We start from the raw sequence: 27,188 nt of genomic DNA, 5'->3' as shown, positions 1-27,188 counted from the left end.
GCACAGGTGCCCTTGAGTGGGCTCTGAGAGTCAAATAAATGTCCAGGTTGATTTCAGTACCTCTGGCACTCCAGGGAGATGTAACAGAATGTTTAGTGGCAGTGAGTGTCACAGCGTCTAGAGTTAGGCCCTACATGCTCAACAGTAGCAGGGTTTACAGGGTTAAACCGAACCTGCAAGGCACCGTGGGGCGGGGGGCTTCCTGCATTGCCTGGCTGTGATTGGGCACAAGGCAGGTGCCTGCCGGTCCATGTGAATGAACAATAACTGCCGTGGACGGTGGGCAGAGTCCACTCCCTCCGTCGCTTAGCTATTGGTGACCTGGGCGTGCCAAATCCACGGCGTCACGGCTGTCGCCTCAGCGATGGGCACCCGTGGTGATGGCGTTCACACTGTGCGTGTGTGTGGGTGGGTGGAGCAGCACAAGTGTGGGTCAGGAGGACAGTTGAAGAAACAGTGGGCTTTACTCGTGCAAAAGTTGGGAAGAGAATTCCTTCTGTGAGGAATTAATCTATTTGATCTGAGCCCAGAAGCCTGCACTCTGGACAAACGGAGAGAAGATTTCTCCCTTATGCTCCTCTCTTTCTCACGCTGACTCTCTCTCTCTCCCTCACTGTTCTTTAGATCTGTGTCTCTTGCGCCATCTCTCTGACCCGCTCTCTCGACTCCATGACTCACGTGCCTGCAGCACGGATTCACGTGTGTCGTCTGACAGAGGTGTTTTCATCTATTTCAGTGTCCACCCCGGCAGGTCAGACTGACAGATGAGCTGCTGATTGGATTTATTGAAGGGGACAGAGGGCTGTGTTATCTGAGGAGTGGCAGTACAGCCAGGGGCAAGGGGCTACAACAGGAGGCAAACAGGGCAGTTATTAGATGGTAGTGGCTACCAAACGGGGCAGTTATTAGATGGTAGTGGCTACCAAACGGGGCAGTTATTGGATGGTAGTGGCTACCAAACGGGGCAGTTATTGGATGGTAGTGGCTACCAAACGGGGCAGTTATTGGATGGTAGTGGCTATAAAGGGGCAGGTATTGGATGGTAGTGGCTATAAAGGGGCAGTTATTGGATGGTAGTGGCTATAAAGGGGCAGTTATTGGATGGTAGTGGCTATAAAGGGGCAGTTATTGGATGGTAGTGGCTATAAAGGGGCAGTTATTGGAGGGTAGTGGCTATAAAGGGGCAGTTATTGGAGGGTAGTGGCTATAAAGGGGCAGTTATTGGATGGTAGTGGCTATAAAGGGGTAGTTATTGGATGGTAGTGGCTATTAAGGGGCAGTTATTGGATGGTAGTGGCTATTAAGGGGCAGTTATTGGATGGTAGTGGCTATAAAGGGGCAGTTATTGGATGGTAGTGGCTATAAAGGGGCAGTTATTGGATGGTAGTGGCTATAAAGGGGCAGTTATTGGATGGTAGTGGCTATAAAGGGGCAGTTATTGGATGGTAGTGGCTATAAAGGGGCAGTTATTAGATGGTAGTGGCTATAAAGGGGCAGTAATTGGATGGCAGTGGCTATAAAGGGGCAGTTATTGGAGGGTAGTGGCTATAAAGGGGCAGTTATTGGAGGGTAGTGGCTATAAAGGGGCAGTTATTGGATGGTAGTGGCTATAAAGGGGCAGTTATTAGATGGTAGTGGCTATAAAGGGGCAGTTATTAGATGGTAGGGGCTATAAAGGGGCAGTTATTGGATGGTAGTGGCTATAAAGGGGCAGTTATTGGATGGTAGTGGCTATAAAGGCGCAGTTATTGGATGGTAGTGGCTATAAAGGGGCAGTTATTGGATGGTAGTGGCTATAAAGGGGCAGTTATTGGATGGTAGTGGCTATAAAGGGGTAGTTATTAGATGGTAGTGGCTATAAAGGGGCAGTTATTAGATGATAGTGGCTATAAAGGGGCAGTTATTGGATGGTAGTGGCTATAAAGGGGCAGTTATTGGAGGGTAGTGGCTATAAAGGGGCAGTTATTGGATGGTAGTGGCTATAAAGGGGCAGTTATTGGATGGTAGTGGCTATTAAGGGGCAGTTATTGGATGGTAGTGGCTATAAAGGGGCAGTTATTGGATGGTAGTGGCTATAAAGGGGCAGTTATTGGATGGTAGTGGCTATAAAGGGGCAGTTATTGGATGGTAGTGGCTATAAAGGGGCAGTTATTGGATGGTAGTGGCTATAAAGGGGCAGTTATTGGATGGTAGTGGCTATAAAGGGGCAGTTATTAGATGGTAGTGGCTATAAAGGGGCAGTTATTAGATGGTAGTGGCTATAAAGGGGCAGTTATTGGATGGTAGTGGCTTCCTGCCCTTCCGCGTGTCCTCCTCACCCCTGCTGCTGTTCAGCACGCTCACCTTTCCCACCTGGCAGTGCGGAAGGTCGTGCTGTTAAACACTTCCTGTGCCAGGTCATTTATAAGTGCCACTGGACGCTGACATGAACAGTGTCACCCAACCTCTCTACTGACCTACTGGGTACAGCGTGTGTTGCAGTGGGCTGGAACAGAGAGGTTGGAGGAAGGTCCACGCGTCCATGTTAATGGGCTTTAGAGTTGCAGCACTTCTCTTTTGTTTTCCTTTTTTCGTTAATCCTGGAAGTGGTCCTATTTTGCTCGGTTTCCATGTAAAAACGCAGCTCCGCAGGACATGTCCCCGTTTTGTCACGCGGCGCGCATTTGTCATAGTGCTCTCGCTATCCTTCCTCCTGTTGCTGAGTGTCTGCTGCCGGCCAGCTTGAGTCTCCTTCACCACTGGACTTATTAATGCGGTTACGAGAGCGTGCCGTCGCACGTGGGCCATACATCTGCGTACGGAGATGGTGGCATCCATCAGCCTCTGCACATGCTTCTGGTCCCTGTGCAGTGACACCAGCTATGCAGATCTCTACTGTGGGTCTTTATCACAGACACATCCTAACCCGTATTGGGACATCTGCACTAAGCTGTCTGCGCACGTGCTCTGCTAACAACCTCCGTACTGAGAGCAACCAGTCGTCCTGCGTGTTGTATTACAGCACGACAGAAGCCGTTTACTCAACAACCCCATCAATCACCAATGGCAAAACTGTTTTAGAACTGCATAGACACAATGGCAGAGAGAGAGAGAGAGAGAGAGATTTTACTTATGTACTATGGCACTGAATAGCTCACATATTTGCTATACATAATCAAAGGAGTTTGGGACCTGCATTTGTGTGTGTGTGTGTGTATGTCTGTGTCTGTGCCTGTCTGTCTGTCTCTGTGTGTGTGTGTGTGTGTGTGTGTGTGTGTGTGTGTGTGTGTGTGTGTGTGTGTGTGTGTGTGTGTGTTGTGGTGGGGGCAGGAAACATAAAACAGGATTTCTCATCTCCAGGTCAGATCTGATCTGGGACGCAGTGTGAAATAAACAGGAACACACAGAGGAAATAAGTCCACTGTGTGGGTTTTTTACTCCACAGAAATTGCATTCTACTGCACCTTATGAATGACAGTGGGGGGGAGAGTGAGAGAGTGAAAGAAAGAGTGAAAGAGAGAGAGAGAAAGAAAGAAATGTGCCACAAGCCTTTTTTGATTGTAATAAAGACAATGTACTGAGGGGATTCCCAAAGGAGTCAAAGTAAATTTGCATAACAATCCATCCACACACAGCCTTCTGGGAAGGCCACGGACCACTTGCATGGCTAATGTACCGCAAAGTGCCTCATTGTCAGCGTAGTTAAAATGACTTGCTATGGAATATCAGTGCAGCAATCCAGCAAGTGTGACAAACTCCAAACCTCTGTGGGTCTGTGGATTTGTTCATGAAATGACTCCTTGAAAGGTCTATTCAGGATATTATGAGGGGTGTGTGTGAATTTCTGAGTCAATGACTTCTGGCAAGCTGATGGATCAAATGCTAGCCCCACACACACACACACACACACACACACACACACACACACACACACACACACACACACACACACACACACACACACACACACACACAGAGAGAGAGACAAAACACCTCATTGGAATGTCATTGGAACATGACAGCTGTTGATAATGAATCCTCCTGGGGCAGTGTTGGTAACTCTCCTCTCAGTGGTGATGAGTCAGAAGTATTTGTGCAGTTGGTCAGGATTTCCTGAAGGAAGAGGGATATATAGCGCCATGGCCACACAAGAGAACAGGCAGGGAATGCTTTCTGGATGAGTCGCCAACAAGTCAGCCAGCCAGTCAGTCAGTCACCCCTGTGTGTGTAAATCAGATAAGCAGATGGAGTCAGGAATTTTATGACCGATATCAAACAACCAATAAAGTTGCCTATGATGGTGCCCATATGCAAACAGCAGCATTGGTGAAACTCTACCAGCACAAACATTTATTATATAAATAACTCGCGCGCTCATTGACTTCGGTACATTGGGACGTTCGAGCTACAAACGTCACTGCAGGTCCACGAGCCTAACTGGTTTGTTTGTAAGTGACTAAACTAAAATGTTGAATATAGTCTGTAAATTGTGGAGTAAAATAAACGGAAAACACCTGCAGACGGTCATCGGGCACTGACGTCACGCGGTCCCACAGCGTTCCAAGCTCGCACGCGCTCGACGACGCATCACGAGCGAGGGTAGAGAGGGCGGACCGGTGATCCCGTCGTCTCGCACGCTCTGCGCGAGGAGCAGCACCGGTTTGGTCTCTGCGCTTTGCACCGAAGTCCCGAGGCTGCGCGGGCAAGAGGGGCTTTTCCTCGCGCTGCCCCTGCGCTCACGGACTGCGTCTCGTGCGACATCCGCTTTGGACGCCGACGGGTCAGTATGTAACCGACGTGGGTTTTACTGGCCATGTTTCTCCGTAAAGTCCACGGAACGGCTCCCTCCGGGGTCTTTGAGAAGCTCGCGGTGCGTCGCGCGATGCTTCGGTACGTGCACGCTGTTAGGAAACAGTGGTGTCGCGCGCAATCTTAATGCCTTAGTAAAGTTGCCGAGAAAGACGCATATTCATAACAGACAGCAAAGCTGCATGTGGAGGCTGCTTGTGGGGCAGTGGTGTGTTAATGCCGACCGCGTGATATTGCTCGGTGTGTGGGAGTTCCGTCTGTGGCGTGTGTGCGTGCACCGTGGTCTCGAGTGTTTACGTAGCGGTCTGTGCTGGCGAGGTGCCTCCCCCACCTATACATCACTTAAACCCAAACATTCATGTCATTCCAGAAACAAGGTTACCCAGGACCTTAGATGGGTGTGCGAACTAGGAACATGCTGGAGTGTGATGGATTACTCACCCTCACCTGTTGTGTGTGTGTGTGAGAGAGAGAGAGAGTGAGAGAGAGAGAGCGCGCGTTCTCACTGATAGAAAATGACAGAATGTTCAGTTTGTTTCTTTGAATGGTGGTGTAACTTAACAGTGTCTGTGATTGCATGTTGTCCTAATGGCCCAATTTGATGATATGTTCCTAGACACATCAGTTCATTAAAATGTAATCAGAAAGGCTTGTATCAGCATGTGTTTCCAACTCCACCCCCCCGGGCACAGAGGAGCGGAGGAAACTCTGAAGGTACAAAGCAGGAAGTTCCTCTGATGTCCTCTTCTGAGTCTTGTTAAAGGTAGCCACTGTGCACTGGTTTCTGACCATTGCTTCCCTTTCGTCTGGTTGGGGTGTGGACAGAGAGCACAGATTCTGGATCAGCCTTGTCTAGGATTCGAGCCCCTGTGGTTGTTAAAGTGAGGCTGAGAGTAGAGAGAGCAGCTGACAATGTTTCAGAAACAGTTCAGAAGTGCTGGTCTTGCTAAACTCCACCAAGGGGTTTAATAGCTGAACCTTTAATATAATAGCACATTTTTAAATCTTATTTGCACCTTTTATATTTTAGGGGCAAAGTGCCATGACAGAAGTATTAATAACTTCAGTTATATAGTGCCTCTCATTCAGATTTCACAGCTTTGCAGAATACACTTAAAATATAGAGAAAACAAACAAATAAATCTGTTTGAATGTTTATAAAAACCAGCAAAAAAGGATCAGGCCCAGATGGAGGCCAGCGCGTGCCCCACAGACTGCAACCTGCGCTGGAGCCGGAGGACGCGCTGGGGTTGTAGCTGCTCCGTGATGGGACATGTTTGGCGTTTGCCATGTGTTTTATTAACTGTGGCCCTGCTGGCTAGTTATTGGGCAGTATAGTTGTATAGCTCTGTGTGTGAAGCCTATGAAGTCAAAATGCTGTCTAGACATCTGATTCTCATGAACAGCTACCATGTGCACCACGTAAGCCAAGCCTGCGGCCCAAACCTCGCACTCACACCTGTTGCCGTGGGATCTGGTAATACATGGTAATAAATCTGCTTTCTTCTTCAGCCAGATTAGGTGAAGCTAGTCTTCACATCGGAAATGTGAATAGGTATGAGTATATTTTTAACCAATTTAAAAGATAAATAAAAAATTTTTTGAAATAGGTGCAGTTATCATGTAAGGAAGCGCAGATGTTGCCCCCAGATGTTTTTAAAGTAGTGGACAGTGTTGGTTTCATGAAGTTAAGAAATACACTGAAAATTGTGTTGTGCTTGTATAGATGTATAGAAGAGAGAGCATCTGAATATTGTCTTGTGATTTATTAAATGTTAAACAGGCTACTTACTTGTATGAGAATCAAAATGTCTTCCCTGCTGTTCAGTTTCTCTCTGCATCAGACTAAACCATGACATTTCTCCATTTATGGATGAATTTGAGTTTGTGTACAAACCTGGAGCCTTGGTACACCTTAACCACAATGTACACTTTTCCTGGACCACACACACACTTTCCTGCTCACTGTGCCTTCTCTAGAGTCCATCCAAATTATGCATTCTGGTGTGTGTCTGTGTATGAGTGTATGTGCGTTTGTGTGTTTCTATGTGAATGCACTGGAAGAAGAACTTTAAACATTTTAATTTGTTTGGTTTATGTCTGCTAGCAAAAAACAGCAATATCACATGTGGCAGAGGCTAACTGTGCTCACAGTACCTGGTATGGTTCAGTGTAGCTGATGTAGTTTACTGCAGAGTAAAAGCAACCCCTGGTTTACTCTAGCTGGTGTAGTTTACTGTACAGTAAACTCCACCCCTGCTTTACTCTAGCTGGTGTGGTCTACTGCCGAGCAAACTCCACCCCTGCTTTACTCTGGCTGGTGTAGTTTACTGCAGAGCAAACTCCACCCCTGCTTTACTCTGGCTGGTGTAGTTTACTGCAGAGCAAACTCCACCCCTGCTTTACTCTGGCTGGTGTAGTTTACTGCAGAGCAAACTCCACCCCTGCTTTACTCTGGCTGGTGTAGTTTACTGCAGAGCAAACTCCACCCCTGCTTTACTCTGGCTGGTGTAGTTTACTGCAGAGCAAACTCCACCCCTGCTTTACTCTGGCTGGTGTAGTTTACTGCAGAGCAAACTCCACCCCTGCTTTACTCTGGCTGGTGTAGTTTACTGCAGAGCAAACTCCACCCCTGCTTTACTCTGGCTGGTGTAGTTTACTGCAGAGCAAACTCCACCCCTGCTTTACTCTGGCTGGCGTAGTTTACTGCAGAGCAAACTCCACCCCTGCTTTACTCTGCCTGGCGTAGTTTACTGCAGAGCAAACTCCACCCCTGCTTTACTCTGGCTGGCGTAGTTTACTGCAGAGCAAACTCCACCCCTGCTTTACTCTGGCTGGCGTAGTTTACTGCAGAGCAAACTCCACCCCTGCTTTACTCTGGCTGGCGTAGTTTACTGCAGAGCAAACTCCACCCCTGCTTTACTCTGGCTGGCGTAGTTTACTGCAGAGCAAACTCCACCCCTGCTTTACTCTGGCTGGCGTGGTTTACTGCAGAGCAAACTCCACCCCTGCTTTACTCTGGCTGGCGTGGTTTACTGCAGAGCAAACTCCACCCCTGCTTTACTCTGGCTGGCGTGGTTTACTGCAGAGCAAACTCCACCCCTGCTTTACTCTGGCTGGCGTGGTTTACTGCAGAGCAAACTCCACCCCTGCTTTACTCTGGCTGGCGTGGTTTACTGCAGAGCAAACTCCACCCCTGCTTTACTCTGGCTGGCGTGGTTTACTGCAGAGCAAACTCCACCCCTGCTTTACTCTGGCTGGCGTGGTTTACTGCAGAGCAAACTCCACCCCTGCTTTACTCTGGCTGGCGTGGTTTACTGCAGAGCAAACTCCACCCCTGCTTTACTCTGGCTGGCGTGGTTTACTGCAGAGCAAACTCCACCCCTGCTTTACTCTGGCTGGCGTGGTTTACTGCAGAGCAAACTCCACCCCTGCTTTACTCTGGCTGGCGTGGTTTACTGCAGAGCAAACTCCACCCCTGCTTTACTCTGGCTGGCGTGGTTTACTGCAGAGCAAACTCCACCCCTGCTTTACTCTGGCTGGCGTAGTTTACTGCAGAGCAAACTCCACCCCTGCTTTACTCTGCCTGGCGTAGTTTACTGCAGAGCAAACTCCACCCCTGCTTTACTCTGGCTGGCGTAGTTTACTGCAGAGCAAACTCCACCCCTGCTTTACTCTGGCTGGCGTAGTTTACTGCAGAGCAAACTCCACCCCTGCTTTACTCTGGCTGGCGTGGTTTACTGCCGAGCAAACTCCACCCCTGCTTTACTCTGGCTGGCGTGGTTTACTGCCGAGCAAACTCCACCCCTGCTTTACTCTGGCTGGCGTGGTTTACTGCCGAGCAAACTCCACCCCTGCTTTACTCTGGCTGGCGTAGTTTACTGCAGAGCAAACTCCACCCCTGCTTTACTCTGGCTGGCGTCTTTTTCCTTTCTACTGATACTTTTGTGCAGGTAAATCAAGTATTTGAATAACATTCAGACGTTGCAGTTGTAGTTGCACTATGATTCTGAAGCCCCAGTCCATGGTGGCCAGTATGACCTTGTTAAACAAGTTATGTATAACCTCTGTTCAGCTGGTTCACCTTTGACCCGAATAGAGGTTAAATCACTACTCTGCCCTGGTGCAGCTAACATTTCCCTGGCCCACACCACTGATCTGGGATCAGTCAACATCCCTCAGATGGGGTAACGGTATAAATATATGTTGAGATGGATGTGCGTTCTGAATCAGCATGCTTTCTCCTTGTTTCCTGAGAGCTCCACCTGGGAGTTCTCTCTGTTCGTGCCGCTCCAGCGGTGCGTTTGACTTTCAGATCTGCTTTCAGGCTTTGTGTGAATTCTGATCTCGCGCACAGGTGCGTGCGCTACCACCTCTGCGATAGAGAAGCCCGCGTGAGAACGCGTGTCGCATCCACACTCACGTGACGTAGGACGCATCTGAGAGGAACTGTCCGTGCGGTGGGCATGGGTCAAACCCCAGCCCCCTTACCCACACTGCTCTGCTGTTTCTAACGCCTGGTCTCCTCTCTGCTCTGTAAATGCACGTTCAGAAGCCTCCATGCTGTTCTCACAGCGCAGAAGATCGATGAGGACGTCGAGGCGGAGAGCACTAGAGCTTCGTACAGGCTCATGAATTATTCAGACTTCCAGCTCAGCCGTTTCTCCGTTAGCTTTCACACAGTCATCTCTCATGCTGCTTGTCACGGACCCCTTCAGAAGACGAGTAATCAGGTGTGGGGACAGCTCTGTGTGGAGGGTGGAGTGGAGCAGGACAGGGTGAAGATGATACATTCTGCATTTATATAGTAGAAAGAGAGAGAGAGACTGTCTGTGTTTTGTATTGATGAACATTTAAAATAGTCCACAAATACTTAGATGCTGTTTAGTACCCATGTGTGTTCACACGCACAGACAGGCGCACACACACACACCACATGCCTTTCAACCTCTAATTAAGCCACACCCCCCGAGTCAACACTGTTCGTCAATTTTATTTATTTTTTTTGGGGTTGGGTGTTTCTAAACGCACTTCCTGTCTGTGTGCTTGCAGCTCTGGTGTCTTGAGAATGTTAATCACCACCATGAGTGCAGGACTAATAACATGTTCCTAATGCACCGCCGAAGGCATTTATTACCATTCACCTGTAATTACTGCAGCCTAATTGGTTCTTGACAAGTGCTTTGGCTCAGGCTGTGTAATGCGGAGTGGATGTGTGTTTGCTGCTGTCTGGGATCTCCTCTCTAATGACACTCTGGGTAGGTCCTGAGCTGCTTCCAGGACCAGATGTCCTTTGCTCAGTAATGGCTCGGGTTACTAAAACAGGGCAAAATGATCACCCACGTCAGAACCCTGCAGGGCGTGGTGGGTGTCAGTTCATAAAAGATCACTGTGTAATTTGTACTTTATGAGATCTGCTATAACCCTTGTTAATCAGTCTACTTAAAACCAATTAAAGAAAAAATGCAGTTTACATTTCATTTATGTATAAAGGGCATGTGATTGTATTCTGAGGACAAAAGAATCCTGCACTAACAGGTGCAATTTTCTCCTTCTCCACAGGGGGCGACAGGGAGCGGATGACGGCCAACCATGAGACATACCTGCTCATGGCCAGCACACAGAATGACATGGAGGATTGGGTGAAGACCATCCGCAGGGTTATATGGGCTCCCTTTGGTGGAGGTGAGTCTCGGTACTATCGCCCGAACACAAGCCACATTCGTGTGTACGTTAGTATAGATGAGCGCTGTATAGAATACCTTGGTATACCTTTATATATACTTGGTATATTCTATACCTGTATAGAATGTACCTTGGTGGGTACCTTCGTTCTACCACTGAACCTAGTCGGCTGTAAGCTACAGTCCACTGCTACTGCAGTCTGAAGTCCACTGACTGTTTGTATCAGTGTCCTGTGTCGTGTCTACATTAAGCCAACCTGGACTCTGGACTTTATCAGGAATGGCCTGGCTTGGATGGAAGTGCAGGTCTTGGTGGGATCCTTTTAATGTGCATTTATACTATAAATGCATCTGCGAATGTTTGGTTTTTTGTTTTTTGTTTTTTCTCCAAACGACTAAGAAAACAGCATAAACTGAAATAGGTATGCACACATGTATACAAAATTCCTGTTATGTATTGGTATAGTGTAGTGGGTAACAACACTACCTCAGAATGGTAGTTTATAAGCATACATTTTGTCAGTCAACAAAATTAAACCCGTGCGTGTGAGCGTGACGGGATCTGGCTGTACACCCAAGTCACAATCTGTGCAGCCAACTGCTTAATTCCTTTAATGAGTGAAAGGGCAGTGGTGCTCAGTGGTTAAGGTACTTGACTTGTAATCAGAAGGTTGCTGGTTCAAGTCCCACCGCTGCCACTGTTGGGCCCTTGAGCAAGACCCTTAACCCTCAATTACTCAAGTTGTACTCAGTCATAATTGTAAGTCACTTTGGATAAAAGCATCAGCTAAATGCCATTAATGTAAATGAACTGCGAAAACACAGTCAGTAATTCAGATCTTTTGTGACTATAAAGGTGTGTTGAGTTGAATGTTCTGCCACTGCTACATGAGGTGTATTGATTTCCTTTTCCCCACATGTTGTGCTGAATTGTGTGCACACATGTTGGAGTATGTGTATGTGTAAGGTGCTGTAACTTTGACAAAAAAGTGGTGTAACTGTTTTAGATTCTCTGATAAGCTAGCAGCGGGCTTTTGAAGTGTATGCAAATACAGGCGACATTTACTCACACACACACAGAAGAATGGTGTGTTGTCACCACCTGCCTAGGACACTATGCTGTGCACCTGCTTATGGTCCTGTTTATATTTGCAGTACCAGTTCCCTGGTTCTGGACCAAAGCAGAAAATGATGCAAATGTTATTTTGTAGTCCTGTTTGCGTCCACACTGCCATGTTTACCACTGAACCAGAAGATGTAAACAAACTTCATATGAATTCAGTCACTTCCTGATTTGTGCAGCTTTTATGATGTATATGTTGGGTCATTAACTACGGTGACTAGACTAGAGCAGTGCTGTACGCTGGGCTGAATACACAAGCCCTACCAGTGCATGTTTGGTGTGGGATGGGGTAGTTTTACAAGCTGAAAACTCAGGAAGAGCTGGCACAAGGCATTTAGAAGGCAGCGCCAGGAATTCCTTTGCTACAGAAAGCATGTTTTGAATACCTGACCATTGTGTTTTCCAGTATAGTACAGATACGCTCGTTGGACCAGCTGCTAACGAGGTGTATTAAATTCCTTGGACCAGATGTTAATGAGGGGTTTCACTTTCTCACTGCTCCATGTTTGCCCTCTGCCCATCACTCTGTTCTCTCGTGCGGTGTTTAGGGTCGTGTCTTGTGACATCACGTCCTCTGATTGGTCCATTTGGTGCCTCTGGTCTGTGGATACTTCAAACGAACTGCACCAGGGTTTGGTCAAGGGGGCTCGATCTGCTTATCTGGTGTGAAAGGCAGTGTTCACACTCGCTCTGACAAACCAACAGAGCACTCGAACCAGAGCAATCTAAACACCCTAAGACACATTGCTGGTCTATGAACCTGCTAAAGACACTGTTGGACTAAGAACCTCCTTAAGTAACTACGCGGAACTATAAATCTTAAGGCACTTAACCTGCTTATATTATTCTAGTTTGTGAACCTGCTTAGAACTGTAAGCTAGTTTATTTTTAGGACACTGTGTAAGTTTATGAACCTGCCAAATACACTACACTAGGTTATGCTTGGGGATGTATGTCCAACGATATGACGTGTACAAAAATAGCAGACTTGAGATCGTATTTCTACATATAGTGACAGCAATATGCCTTTGCAGTATATAGACCCACTACTGAGCCCGTGACTCGGCAAGATTAATAACTGTCCTGCCAAATTTTATGTTTGTTGGGTCATATTAATACTGTGCTTTAGCAAAATTCCCATAAACACATATTTAAAACATTTAAGATTGATCAAGATGATCACAGCACTCAGTAAAACAAAATAAGTGTCATTTGTTGATTGTTTAACATGTTGCAGTCTTCTGCGATATCAGTTTTGCAAATGCCAATATATAACTATGAGGAAATAATGTAGTGTGAGAAACTAACACAGAGCTGAGACAGTGTGAGTGGAGGGTGAGACAGTGGAGCACAGAGCTGAGACGGTGTGAGTGGAGGGTGAGACACTGGAGCGCAGAGCTGAGACGGTGTGCGTGGAGGGTGAGACACTGGAGCGCAGAGCTGAGACGGTGTGCGTGGAGGGTGAGACACTGGAGCGCAGAGCTGAGACGGTGTGCGTGGAGGGTGAGACACTGGAGCGCAGAGCTGAGACGGTGTGCGTGGAGGGTGAGACACTGGAGCGCAGAGCTGAGACGGTGTGCGTGGAGGGTGAGACACTGGAGCGCAGAGCTGAGACGGTGTGCGTGGAGGGTGAGACACTAGAACAAAAACTGGGAAGAAAAACAGACTGCATCAGTCCTGTCTCACAGGGGTGTGGCCTCCTTTAAAAAAAAAATCTTAACTGTGCAGTTCAGAATGGTGAACTTGAAGTGCCGTGCATTTGGACAGCAACAATTTGAATATTGCCTCTTAAAGCAGAATCCATGCAGCGAAAAGCAGGTTCTTTGCGGTTCTTCTGTTTCTGTGTGAGTGGAGGGGTGGAGGGCTTAAGAAGATTCAGCGTCATCCTAGATCAAAGGTCACTGAGACATTCTCGAGTTTCCAGTGTGGAGGGCCACCCAGTCTCTGTGCACCTGCACACATGTCCTGGACTCTTGCATTCCTTTCTCTTTTGACCTTTGACCCTCTTACACAGACTGTTCCAGCCAGTATTTGTTTATATTGCAAACCAATATGCTCTTTGAATGTTAAATTCATTGTGTCAGCAAATGTTAGAAATTAAGCAAATAATGCAGCTTGCATAAGTACACAGTCCTTTGACACTCCAGTGTGCTCACACTGTTTTCACACTAGCGCGCCACTGTTTCCCCTCTCTCTGTGTTGCTGAGTTTTGAGGGACAATCATACTGCTTCCAGCAGTGCTCACTGGGACATTCTAGCCTTTTCCTGTCTTGTGCATGTATATAACTTTATCTCCGATCTCGTGAGAATGCTCTTTGGTCTACATGTTCTCAGTGTTCCAGTGGTGCAATGGAACGATGTCGTTTATCCAGAAAGGGGGAACTGTGACCTTGTTAGTAATTTATCTCAGCAGTTTGCCATTCTCCTACTTAAAATCAATATCAACTTTAAAGTTATTAATTTTGAGGGTAAGTACTATAAATATATGACCGCACAAAATGTGATCTTGTCACAAAATGTGATCTAACCCAGACAAATCTGATGGTGTGTGTGTGTGTGTGTGTGTGTGTGTGTGTGTGTGTGTGTGTGTGTGAGAGAGAGATTTTCCATGTGTGAATATATATTTGGCATGTGGTCGTGTGTGTGTGCGCGCACGCATGTCTGCACATGTGCATGTGGGTTTGTGTGCGCGTGTTTGTGTGAGTGTGTGTTCTGTCCACATATTTGCAGCTGTTGACATGGCTAGTTTGGCTCAGCTGCTGGGAGACTGTTGTTGTCTTGCTCTGCAAAGCATCTCAAACACCTTTTAAACTTTTCCCAGCAGAACTAAAATGTTCTGCGTGAGCGCTTTAGCGTACAACTGCCTCTCCCGGGTCTGTTCTCGGAGTTGGTAGTAACAGCCTCAGCTGTACCATCAGGACCAGAGTTCATCCTTCAGACCAGATCAATGGACCAAAATGACATATTATGTCATTGGATCCCCTGGTGGATCTAAAAGAGAGAGAAGAACAGAGGGTGAGAGATGGAGTGAGGGAGTGAAAAAGAAAAAAATAATGAATGAGAGAAAAGAACTGAGGGTGCTTGACAGAGAAGAAGAGGGGTGAGGGAAAGAAAAGAGTGTTTGGCTCAGGAGGTTAGAGGAGGTTAACCAGCTGGCTGTTGGATAGGTGCAGGATTACAGTCACTCCATGAAGCCACACACAGGAGCCGTCAGCTCACCTGCAGGTGTGCGTGCGTGTGAGGAGATGGGGGACAGTTCCCTACTCCAAGGCGCATCACTCTACTGCAGAGACTTGTGCAGGGACCACAGCATCTGAACTGCCAACCTCTCATTTCATTCAGCCACGCACTGTGCACTGACCAGCAGGTCAGTACACGGCTGTGTGTCGGAATAAGACGTGCTCTGCTGAAACCGCTTGCAAAGATTCTGACTGTTGGCACCACCCGTGTATGTGTGTGTGCGTGCAAACATGTTTAGCCCTTAATTGCCTTTCATTTTGTGGAAACGGCAAAGTCCATGTCCATGAGGTGCATTCAGCGTAGTGTTAGCCTGGATGATGCTGAGGTCAATAGAACAAGGGCCCTTTTACCCCAGGCTAAGGCCAGGGTTAGGGTTAGGGTTAACCTAACCCTAACCCTAACCCCAGGCTAAGGCCAGGCAGACAGAGAGCACACCAGCTCTGAGCGAAGCACCTCCAACCCAGAAATCACAACCCGCCAGCCAAGTCCACTGATGAAACCGAGCAGCTGTCCAACAGCGGATTACAGCGAGGCTTGGAGCTGCTACTGCTGGCTTCACGTTATTCCTGCCTTTTGATCACGGTTCTCAGTTCTCAGCTCAGATCTTATTTTCCTCGGAAAGGAATTCTTTATTGTCTTTCCGTGGAACGCTGCCTCCGTGGAGACCAGCTTTTTCCCCTTCAGCAATAGCCTTAATCCCATATTTCCTCTTTCCCTCCTGCACCTGTTAAGAGACCATTCGTTATCGACCGTGAACACAGGAGAGGTGTCCCGTGGGATATGTTGCAGCGTTTACCCATTCGGGATACTTCAGGATTCTGGATCACTCGCCATTCTTCCTTCTGAAATCCCAAAGAGTTTAAGCGCTGAGAGCGAGTCAGAGTGGAGCGTGGGGAGGAATGTGTCTTCCCAAAGGAACTACCGCCAAGAGAGGGAAAGACACGTGCAGGCTGATGGAAGGTTCATGAGCGTTATCCCCCTCCCCTCCTGACGTTCCCAGCCTCAGAACAACTCCCGGGGAGGCACTGAATTCCAAAATCTCAGCAAAGTTGTTTCAGACGCTCCAACTCCAGAAGGCCCGTGGCTGGGTTTTAATCATCCTGCTGTCTCTCTGACGCACGTCTGGATGGCGTTAGCCTTCCCAAAGTGAAGGCGGTATGCCGTGGAAGATGCTGAGATGCAGCAGTCAGAGATACAGCGCATTCAACCATCTGTCTTACCGTTGGTTTATTAACAGCAGAATTCACCGGAAATTTAAGAGTTGTGTTGGCTTCAAAAAGGGTGAGTGAGGTGGGGTCTGTTCTGGCATGGTGTGGTATTTGGTACCTGAATGTGCCCTATATCATTTTATAGAGTTCAGGTTCAGGACGTAGAAATCCTTCCCTGGATTTTATACCAACCACCAGGATTTGCTGATTTAGTTTGACCAAGGAGGTAGAATTCAGATATAAACTCACGGCACAAACTTTTTTAAACCTCAACTCGTACACCTCTGATGTTCCCCTGCTGTGTTGTGGAGAGCTGAGAACCTGAAATCTGTTTGTCCTGAAAATGTCCACCAATCAATTGGCACATTTAAGTAAAGTTGTTTTTAATGTTGTTGAATATGATCTTGGCTCCATTTCCTCACCCAGAATCCCAACTGGCCTCATTTCTGTTCCGTTCTCGTGTCACTCATTTAGTGGTGTTTGAGCCGCTCTTTATCTCGCACTCCACTCTTCACTCCTCTTTACTCTGCTCATGACGCAACAGCCCAGCTGAGTTGCGGGGACAAAAGAGGTATGGCATGGTAGTGAACAGGAAAGTCTGCTAATAAATCCCTTTTCCTTCTCTCGCTGCTGCAGCTGGTTTCAGGGCTTTGTTCTGTTCTGTACATATTCTGTAGATGAACGCTCTGATCTTGCAGCTGGCTGACACAAAGCTTGCTAGATTAAAGCTGAAACTGGGCCCTGTAGCTGTACACTTCAGGCTTGTTTTTAACAAGGTCTTGGTGAATGCCAAGAGAATGGAGCAGTTTGTTATTCTAGTCTTGCATTGTCTAAGATTGGTTTAAAGCCTCTTAACCCATTTTTAGTCAGCAACACTACATAATATGGATTGCATTTAAATAATATTCAAATAAAATGACAAATTCCTTGACTAAACATAAATTATTCCATAGATGGTTCAGATTCCATAAGGTTTATTAAAACTACATTACAAACGTACTGTAGCATTATGTAATGAACCTGGGTAGTGGCTTTAGATTCTGGGGAGCACACATACTGTTGTACTGATAAATATATTGAGTCGTTCTGAATAATGTAATAATGTTTTTAACATTTGGTGTTTGTACTCCTAAAAGGTGCATAAAAGTTGTGGCTAAACAATTGGATTCAAAAATACATTTTAATGCACCCATATGCATGCCGTACTTCACATCGCAGAAGCAGAAACCTGTTGAAATAAGTTAAATGACTTGCAATTATTTTACATTGATCTCATACTGAGAAAAACTGATTTTTTCCTACATTCACAAGATGTCATTTGCTAAGGTCTTTCTGCATTACAGATTAAACTTGCATGGAAAAGTCCCAACATTACTGACAGTCTGACCTGTAGACAGCTTAACATGTATAAGCAAAACAATATTAATGATAATTTAAAATGCTTTCTAGAAAGCGTTTTTTCTCAAGTGTATTTACAGTTTCTCAATTCACAGAAATGTTTGTCTTGTGTTACCGCAGGAACTGAACAAGTGCACAGTGTTTTCGGATGTAATCTGCGCTACTAAAGTTTCCTTCGTGTTATTGATTTATTTCGGCGTTTATTTTTTAAGATTGCTTTCCTTCTACCCCGGCCTGAACCGTACACTTGCAGCAGGCGATGTGCATCTTCTGTTTCAGGCATTTTCGGTCAGAAGCTAGAGGAGACGGTGCGCTATGAGCGTCGTTATGGCAACAAGCTGGCGCCAATGCTGGTGGAGCAGTGCGTGGACTTCATCCGGCACAGGGGTCTTAAAGAGGAGGGTCTCTTCCGTCTCCCGGGACAGGCCAACCTCGTCAAGGAGCTCCAGGACGCCTTCGACTGCGGCGAGAAGCCGGCGTTCAACAGGTGGGCAGTGGAAACATGGGCCGTGCTGTTGTGCCGCTGCCCTCGTGAACATGAACCCAGCGGATTTTTAAATGCTTTGCACTTTAGCTCGTGGAGTGTTATTGTGAACGGGTTTCGGCAGGCCTACCGTGATTCTGCTGAGTTTACCTGGATCAGTTGAGAGAGACTGGGTTGGGAACTAAAACTTCAGGTGTGCTCCTGCTCTAACACACCTGAGCCACCTCGCCAGCTCATTAACGAACCCTGTCTGTGCTTCACCACTGATCTCAACTGTTGTGAGCTTTTATTTTCGACGCCTTAAAAGGACAAGGAGGATCTTATTCAAAGTCCCTGCACAAGTTAGTGAAGCATGTCTCTCTGAAATGTCCTGTTCCACTGGAACTTTGAACATCCTTACATATTTTATGTCAGTACACTGTAAATACTCCCTAGAATCTGTGTGTGTGTGTGTGTGTGTGTGTGTGTGTGTGTGTGTGTGTGTGTGTACTCTCATACCACAGATCTATAACTTAGTAGTTTACTATATTGTGTACTTCACTGCTGGGAAGTGCTGACAGATCAGTGTGTCCTGTTCAGATACATCCTGTTTGATATTTGATTGGCTGGTTGATTTTTGACCTGTTTGATATTTGGTTGGCTGGTTGAGTTGCATGCTGTTTCATATTTGATTGGCTGGGTCAGTTACATCACTGGGCAATGTTGGCAAGGTTATCTTTAACACTGAAGTAATCCAATGTATTTAAAATACTATTAAAGTAATGCATTACAGATTACATTTAAGAGCACCTGTTCTGTAATCTATAGTGAAAATCAATGGAAAAGTCATTTGCCCTGCACTATGAGCTGGTTGTTATCTTTAGATAGAGTGGACCTGGTTTTTCCGCCCAGAAACGGCTCTCTGGACCAGTTATGGTAAGCAGTGCAGATCTCATCTGCATATTTAACAGGGTTCATATTTAGACCCTGTGGAAATGTCACTGGCATCGGAAGGAAGTGATAATGATGGTTTGGTTTGCACACCTTTGAGAAGTGTGTGTGTGTGTGTGTGTGTGTGTGTGTGTGTGTGTATGTCTCTCTCTCTCTCTCACACACACACATACACACACACACACACACACACACACACACACGTACCCACCACTCCAAGCTGTGTACATCTACACAGAGAGGTTGTAATAAAAAATTGTGCACCTCCAACCCATCAGCTTGGAACAAGAACTTAGGCAGTTGATGTACAGGTAGGACCCAGCCAAGGCCAGGGGACTGTCCCCACACTGCTTGCGTGAGGAGGTGCACAGTCACGTTCAGATCGCAGGCCTCTCCCTTCAGGAATGCTCTCACACTGTTGACTGAGCTGGTACTCAGAAAAACATCTGCTTGGGATATGCCGTCCCTCCTGGGCGGAGAGGCGATCGTATCTTCACAGTTCTGCACTAGCAGCCCGGTGATGTGTGCTCACTGAGGTGTGTTGAACACTTGATGGTGCACAGTGAGCCTGGTGGAAAGGTGTTTTTTGTTGTTGTTTTTTTTATTTTAAGGGATGAAGCTTTATTTGTAGAACTGTTCTCATGTTGATTTAAAATGACTGATTATAACTGATAGTTGTGTTATTTTGGTTAGTTACTTAATATGACCTATACTCTTTCCTCTGGGTTTATTTCTCACGCTCGCACTCACTGCAGTACCACAGATGTCCACACGGTGGCGTCCCTGCTGAAACTGTACCTGCGGGAGCTTCCAGAGCCGGTTATCCCCTTCTGCAAGTATGACGAGTTCCTGGCCTGCACCAAAACGCTTAGCAAGGAGCAGGACACAGTAAGCGTCATTCACAGAGTCTTTTTTACAGCTATACCAAAGCACAACTCATTTGAATGGGGCCTTGACTGTATAGCACAGTGTGTCTGACCACCACAAAGGGAACTGAATCATCAACACAGTAGCAATCCAGGACTGTCAATTCCCATCTCTCTCCTCCATCATAACTGTCATTTATGGCATTTAGCAGACACGTTTTTAGAAATCGTGTGACCAAGTGCAATTTGAGCAATTGAAGGTTAAGGGTCTTACTCAGGGGGACCCAACAATAAGAGTTTGGCAGTGTTGGGGCTTGAACTGGCAACCTTCTGAATACTAATCCACTACCTAAGGTGCTGAACTGAGCCTAGCCAACATCCTTGTGTTGTGCGTGCTCTCTCTCTCTCTCGCGCGCGCATGCTCTCTCCCTCTCCCTCTCTCTCTCTCTCTCTCCCTCTCTCTCTCTCTCTCACTCCCGGCCTGCCCTTGAGACTCTCAGTATCACCCTCACGCCCTGTATTCTTCTCTTTCATCTATCGTCCCTCCGAGGCTCTGGAATGATGGGGGTCGACTTTTGCCGCTACGTTTACCTCTTGAGCTTGAGGGGTTGGGGAGTGATGCAGGACTCTGGGATTCCTATTGATCACAGCAAGAACAATACAACACGAGAGTTGATTAAAGCTGGATCATCGATTGCAGTATTTTTTGCTAAATTGATTTGATAAGTGATTCAGACGTTGATGATGGAATGGAAAAAGATTTGTATTGAATATTCAGTTCCATTAGCTGGAGTGTATTCAGACATTCTCACTGTTTGTTGCCAATGAGTCATGTTGTTAAGGAGCATGGAGTCAGCATTCAGTGATGCTGCCACACTAGATATTCTGGTGATTTCTGTCCACCACTGTTATCTTAAAGTAATGAAGGCATTGTAACTGGTAACTGCTAGACACACATGCATTTACGCACACGCGCACACATTTACGGGATTTAGCTGACGCTTTTATGCAAAGTGACTTACTGAGTACAGCTTGAGTAATTGAGGGTTAAGGGTCCCAACAGTGGCAACTTAGCACTGGTGGGGCTTGAACCAGCAACCTTCCAATTACAAGCCAAGTAGCTTAACCACTGAGCTACTACTGCCCATACGCATATATATATATATATATATATATATATATATATATATGCACGCACGCACGCACCTATACACCCACGCACACACACATGCATGTGCACACGCGCGCGCACACACACACACACACACCTATGCACACACCTATACACCCGCACGCACGCGCACACACACACACCTATGCACACACACACACCACACACACACACACACACCTATACACGTGCACATGCGCGGACACCTATACAGCTGCGCACACACACACACACACCTATGCACACACACACCTATACACGTGCGCGCACCCGCACCCATACAGGCGCGCACACATGCATGCGTATGCGCGCACACACACACACCCCTCCCATACACCCACACACACCCCTATACACCCGCACGCGCGCACACACACACACCTTGTCATGGCCTTTATCTGTTGCATTTTTATTGTCCATTTTATTTCTTGATTTCTTTTCTCTTCTTTCTCTTGTATTTTTATTTTGTATTGGAAATCACTTTGATCTGCATTTTAATGTATGTGAGGTGCTATACAAATAAAGTTTATTATTCTTTATCTAATATATTCTGGAACCATTTTTCAAATTATCCAAATTCACTTTAAGTCTGTTCAGCCTCACCATATTTTTTTCCTCTCTCTTTGTTTTTTTTGGTGTTCTCTCTCTCTGTCTGCTTGTTTATCTGTCCATCACTCTTGTCTCAGGGAATGAAGGAGTTAAGAAGACAAGTAGAAAGCCTACCTCTAGTCAACTACAATCTCTTGAAGTACATATGCAGGTAATGAACGTCTCCTCTCTGGAGACGATAAAGGCAGTCTTTATTTATGTAGGACTTTCTGCTAGAAACAGCCGGCCCCTGTATGAACTTCGCTAGACCTCTGTACCTTCCTCTCATGCCAGTGGCATCAGTGAGTCAGTCTGTCTGTCTCTCTCTCCCTCCCTCCCTCTAGATTCTTGGATGAAGTGCAGTCCTACTCGGGCGTGAATAAGATGAGCGTGCAGAACTTGGCCACAGTCTTTGGCCCGAACATCCTGCGGCCCCGAGTGGAGGACCCAGTGGCAATAATGGAGGGTGAGGTCACATTCCCTGCTGACTGCTGCTGCAGGTCTTAAAACTGTTCAGTAGCTTTTCGTGAAGAGAGAGCATTCGACCTGCCAGCCTGTCTTCATCCACGGCTTTTAATTTTAGTGTCCCGTTAACTGAGCATGATACATTTTTATGGGTGGTATTGTATCTCCAGTTTTTATTTCTAATGCACCCAGGTGTGCACCCATATTACATTTAATACGCCATGTACTGGCTAAAATTTACATTAAAATATACAAGTACTAGTAAACAGAAGCTGAACATTCACCCTGTGTGTATGTGTGTGTGTGTGTGTGTGTGTGTGTGTGTGCGCGCGCACAAGTGCTAAGCCATGTGTGTGTCTGTGTGTCCCTGTGCACAAGCGCCAAGCTGTACACTGTGAGTGTGTCCCTGTGCACAAGCGCTAAGCCTGGTGTTGTCGTGAGCAGGTGCAGTTATGGTTCAGCAGCTCATGGCAGTTCTGATCGGGCAGCACGGCGTCCTCTTCCCTTCGGACGACGGCGAGAGTCCCAGCACTCCCGAGCTCTGCAACAACAACAATAACGGCGACTCCCCGAAGCGCCCGACTGCGAGCCAGCTGCAGAACCGCGAGAACAACAACACCGGCCCCGGGCGACAGTGCACCTGGGAGACGCCCGGCTCGCCCGGCCGGGCCGGACAGGACGACGGCTCGCCGCGTTCGGGCAGCCCCCGCAACGGCCCGACCCCCGGGCGCTTCGAGCTGACACGCAGCCCGCCCGCGCTGGTGAAGAAGAACCCGGCGTTCAGCAAAGGCAGCGGCATCGTCACCAACGGCTCCTTCAGCTCCTCGTCTTCGTCGTCGCCCTCGGCCGAGCCCGGCCAGGACAAGGGCCCGGCGCCGCCCGGAGCTGGCGCCCTGCAGACCCGCCGCCAGGGGGCGCTCAAAGGCCCTGGTACCAAGATGGGCGTGCAGAATGGCGGCGTGCGGATGGGCGTGTCCAGCACGGACGTGGTTAACGGGACACTGAACGGACGGAACGGGCTGTGGTCCCCGCCCGGCTACGTGACGTTCCGGGAAGGGAAGGGGAGGGATGGCGAGCAGCAGCACCGCCTCTCCACCTATGACAACGTGCAGGTGGGCGGCGGCCAGCAGACGGTGGGCGGCGGCCAGCCGGGTGCAGGCAGTGGCAGCGAGGACAAGCAGAGTATAGACAGCGCCACCTGGTCCACGTCATCCTGCGAGATCTCGCTCCCGGACAACTCCACGTCCTTCCGCTCGTCCACCACCACCTGTCCCGAGCAGGACTTCTACGCGGCCGGCCTGGAGGACGCACTGCTGGACGGAGCCACCGCCCACGACGGCAAGGGGACAGAGCGGCACAACAGCAACGGAGGAGGAAGGAGCAGGGCGATGAGCAGTAGTGAGAACAGCGAGACTGCGTTCCCCCTGAGTAACGGCGCCGCCAACCACAGCGCCCTGCACAGCCTGGTGGCCAGTCTGAAACAGGAGATGTTCAAACAGAAAACTGACTACGAGTGCAGGATTAAGAGGTGAGAAGGCTGTGAGGACCACAGCAGTGTGAATAAGGGCGTCTTTTTTTCTGGACGAGGTCCGTTTGCTCCACGAGTTCGGTACGTTTGGTCAAGTGCGAAGGCTGTTTTCCAGCCCAGGAGCTGTGCAGAGCATCGATAACTGGTCCTGAAATTGGTGGTCTGGGCTTTTCTTCTAGTGAGCTACAGTCTCTCTGCCCCGCGCCTTGCTTCCCTTTTCAAGTTTTGTGTATTTTCTGAGCAAATATACCCTTACTGTCTAGATAAAGTTTTTAAAATCAATTTTTCTCAGATACCTAAAAAGTTTTTGGTGCAGCTAACTAAAATCTTTTGTATATTTTACAGGAAAAATCTATAGGCACACAATGCAACAGAAGTCTTCTCCTTGTTGGCAGGATAGAGTTCTTGTTTGTGAAAGCAAACCAGTGATAATGAGCCCAGAATCAGTCCTGTGTGCAGACTCAAATATTTGGGACAGGTGTGAGAATGCGCTAAGAAACACAACTCCACAGTAGTGTGTAAAAGACACCTAGAGCAGGGACTCACACAGGTGGTGTGGATGTTGCCTTGGTGTGTGTTCTTGTGTATTCTGTATATAAAGCAAAGTGATGTTTGATTTGCTCCCTGGGAAGTGAAGCCATGACCTGGTGTGGCTTGTACTTGTTCAACTGCTCTAGCAGGAGAGCTGTAGGAGCAGCAAGTAGTAGCCATGTGGTGAAACAGGTGTGCTGAAATGCTAACACAACAAATTGAAATTATAGTGAATATCTTTTCACCAAGATCTGACTATTCCCTCCAACCCACTCCATTTTCTTATTCTCTCTCTCTCTCTCTCTCTCTCTCTCTCTCTCTCTCTCTCTCTCTCTCTCTCTCTCTCTCTCTCTCTCTCTCTCTCTCTCTCTCTCTCTCTCTCTCTCTCTCTCTCTCTCTCTCTCTCTCTCTCTCTCTCTCTCTCTCTCTCTCTCTCTCTCTCTCAGTCTGGAGCACCGTAACCTCGAGCTGGAGGCTGAGATGTTGAGGTTGCATGACGATCTGGAACAGGAGCGTAAGAAGTTCACCATGGTGGAGATAAAACTACGCAACGCAGAGCGTGCCAAGGACGACGCAGAGAAACGCAACGACATGCTACAGAAAGAAATGGAGCAGTTCTTCTCCACCTTTGGTGACCTGACCGCGGACCCTCGCCGGCCAGACAGAGCCAGTACCATCTGGATCCAGTGAGCGGGGGGAGAGGGGACTGGACTGTACCATCTCATAGTGAAAGGAGAGAGGAACGGTATGGAACCACTAACTGCATTGTATAGTATTTCAACTGTACCCATATGAGCCCATGTAAAATCAGCCCTGCTATGTTATGGAGGTGCTCTGACTCAAATGTGACTGAACTGGTCAGTGAGTGAAGCCCAATGAGCCAAATGTCTAAACTGGACCTGTAAAAAAAAATGGCTGTAATAAATTATACCAGTTGGATCTGATAAGAAAAGGAAACAGGGCTGTACCATCTGGATCAAATGAGAAGGGGGAACAGGAATGTACCATCTGGATCCAATGAGAAGGGGGAACAGGACTGTACCATCTGGATCCAATGAGAAGGGGGAACAGGACTGTACCATCTGGATCCAATGAGAAGGGGGAACAGGACTGTACCATCTGGATCAAATGAGAAGGGGGGAACAGGACTATACCTGTTGGATCCAGGAAGAGTGTTTAAAGTATTTTAAAAGGCAGTTTTATAAGGGAAGTTTGTATGTGAAGCATCTTGATTCCTTGAGTCAGTGGATAATGGGAGCATGTCGCATTAAGGGTTAATTTGTCCTCTAACAGACTCAAATGATGGGGAAAGGTGAAAGGTCTACAAAAGAACCAAGAATGTCACATCTCACTCTGTGATGCAACCAAACGAGTCCCTGTCCTTCGTTTCTCTGTATATAAAGCAATGTTTAACAATTATGAGGAAAAAATAATGTATGTATAAAATGCAAACTAAGATATTTTAATGTATTTCCAATATTTAAATGGAGAATTATCCATGTTTTGCATTTTGATTTTATACCAAGGCTTTACCTTGCACTTAGTGTTTTTTGTTGTTGTTGATGTTGTTGTTTGGTGGTGGTATGGTACTGAACCATGGATTGTGCAACTGATGTTGTTTATCCAAGACTCCATTCTCAGTTTAATGATAAACTCAAGCCCCATGACCAAACACAAAGAGACAGACCTGTAAATATGTGACGTAACTATAAACATGTTGCACCTTCTAGGCACCATGCCTGCACTCCTAAGCCCCAGATGCTTCCTGCTACATGCTGATTCGTCCTCGTCCTTTTCCTGCTAAGTGCTGATTCGCTTTTATCCACAACTTGATCTGAGCTCATTCGTCCTCGGCCACCGAGGCCAAACGCCCCAAGTGTAGAGATGAAGATGAATTTGTAAGGAGGAACAAAAAACCGTACACTCTGGTTTGCAGGGGCACTGAATCAGTTCCGAAGTGTTCGTGTCTCCTCAGGCGTCTCTTTCTTGTCTGAAGCTTGAGTCCATTCTCAGTGTTTTATTGAGTCTACTGTAAAATGCAAATTAAATTATGTGAATTAAATTTGATAGGGTTTTTTGTTTGTTTGTTTTAAAGTTTGTCTTTATTGTTGGTCTTGAGTGGGTTCAGGCATGAGGTGTTTCCAAGAAGGACGTAGAAAAATATTCCTTGCAAAAAGTAAAGACAACAGGTAACAAAATTAATGATTACTGCAGAATTAAATATTTAGATCACAAATATTCAGACAGTAAGTGCATGTGATCATCTTCCTTAGTTTAGTCAAATTGCTACCATTGTTTATTTTTATTTTTTTTTTAAATGGACAACTCGACATTTTCCAAATCTCATTAACTGGCAGTGTAAAATGCCCATAAAAGTGTGTGTGTAAGATGTTTTAAGTTTATACTTGATTGTATCTACCAGCAACAAGACTCTAGAATCATTGTAGACATTTTACTCACCTAGCCTCTACAATCATTACACACTTCCTACTTCGTTCTAGATCTTTCCACCACCACTCCAGAGTCTAGAAGCCAGTATGACCCTATGTCTAGAAGCCAGAGACTGTCTAGAAGCCAGTATGACCCTGGCTGATCCTCTTGACCCACGAACTCGTGAACCTTCACCCTGCTGAAGTGCATCAGCATTCATGCAGGTTCGTGAAATTCACCTGCCATGGTGAAATAAAACAGCAACTGTGTTCTAAAAAGGCAGTGATTACAGTGGTAGATTTAAGCAATATGAGGATCACTACTAGACTTGCATCGCAACTCAAGAAACATCACTCATGCCCACCGCCAGTTCTGATCATGTGAACGTTTCCCCATGACTGTTGTTACATGGCGATTTTCTTGAGTGATTCGCTCTCACACACAAAAAATTTGAGTGCTAGCAGCACTTTGATCTTTTTCAATGTTAGCACGAGCTTTGTGGGTATTCGGTATTTTGTCACATGACATTATACATGTTAAGCAAAAGTTATCTTGATTGAGTTCATTTTACTTTGTGTAGTTGGAGATGATCCTCTGCTTAGGGTACTGGAGCTCAGTAGGCCATACATGTTGTTTTCCTGTGCCCTGTTAACAGATGATGAGCTCCTGTTCAGACGCTAGTGCTACTGATGTGGGAGTGAAGAACCCACATTATAGTCCTCTTTTCAAAACGCACCCCTTCTCAGCCGCATGC

The 27,188-nt window shown here is 47.0% G+C and overlaps 1 protein-coding gene across 6 annotated transcripts in view; it reads left to right on the top strand.

Annotated features, from left to right (window-relative positions):
• The window catches only part of arhgap24 (Rho GTPase activating protein 24), a 102,284-nt gene extending 76,198 nt beyond the window's left edge, over positions 1-26,086 (top strand). For 5 of the 6 annotated variants that reach the window (XM_035526712.1, XM_035526711.1, XM_035526713.1 and 2 more), the window contains 7 exons: positions 10,351-10,473; positions 17,721-17,928; positions 19,611-19,743; positions 21,579-21,652; positions 21,825-21,946; positions 22,390-23,473; positions 24,451-26,086. In XM_035526712.1, coding sequence (XP_035382605.1) covers positions 10,351-10,473; positions 17,721-17,928; positions 19,611-19,743; positions 21,579-21,652; positions 21,825-21,946; positions 22,390-23,473; positions 24,451-24,694 — 1,988 coding nt within the window. In that variant the 3' untranslated portion in view covers positions 24,695-26,086. Of the gene's footprint in view, positions 1-4,670; positions 4,760-10,350; positions 10,474-17,720; positions 17,929-19,610; positions 19,744-21,578; positions 21,653-21,824; positions 21,947-22,389; positions 23,474-24,450 lie in introns of those variants that run through there. The other variant, XM_035526715.1, reaches the window with a different exon arrangement.
• Positions 26,087-27,188: the final 1,102 nt, after the last annotated feature.

Source organism: Electrophorus electricus, chromosome 6, assembly GCF_013358815.1.
Source record: "Electrophorus electricus isolate fEleEle1 chromosome 6, fEleEle1.pri, whole genome shotgun sequence".
NCBI classification, from domain to species: Eukaryota; Metazoa; Chordata; class Actinopteri; order Gymnotiformes; family Gymnotidae; genus Electrophorus; species Electrophorus electricus.
Note: the sequence above shows the minus strand (reverse complement) of the source record. Positions and strands in the feature narration are given on the sequence as shown.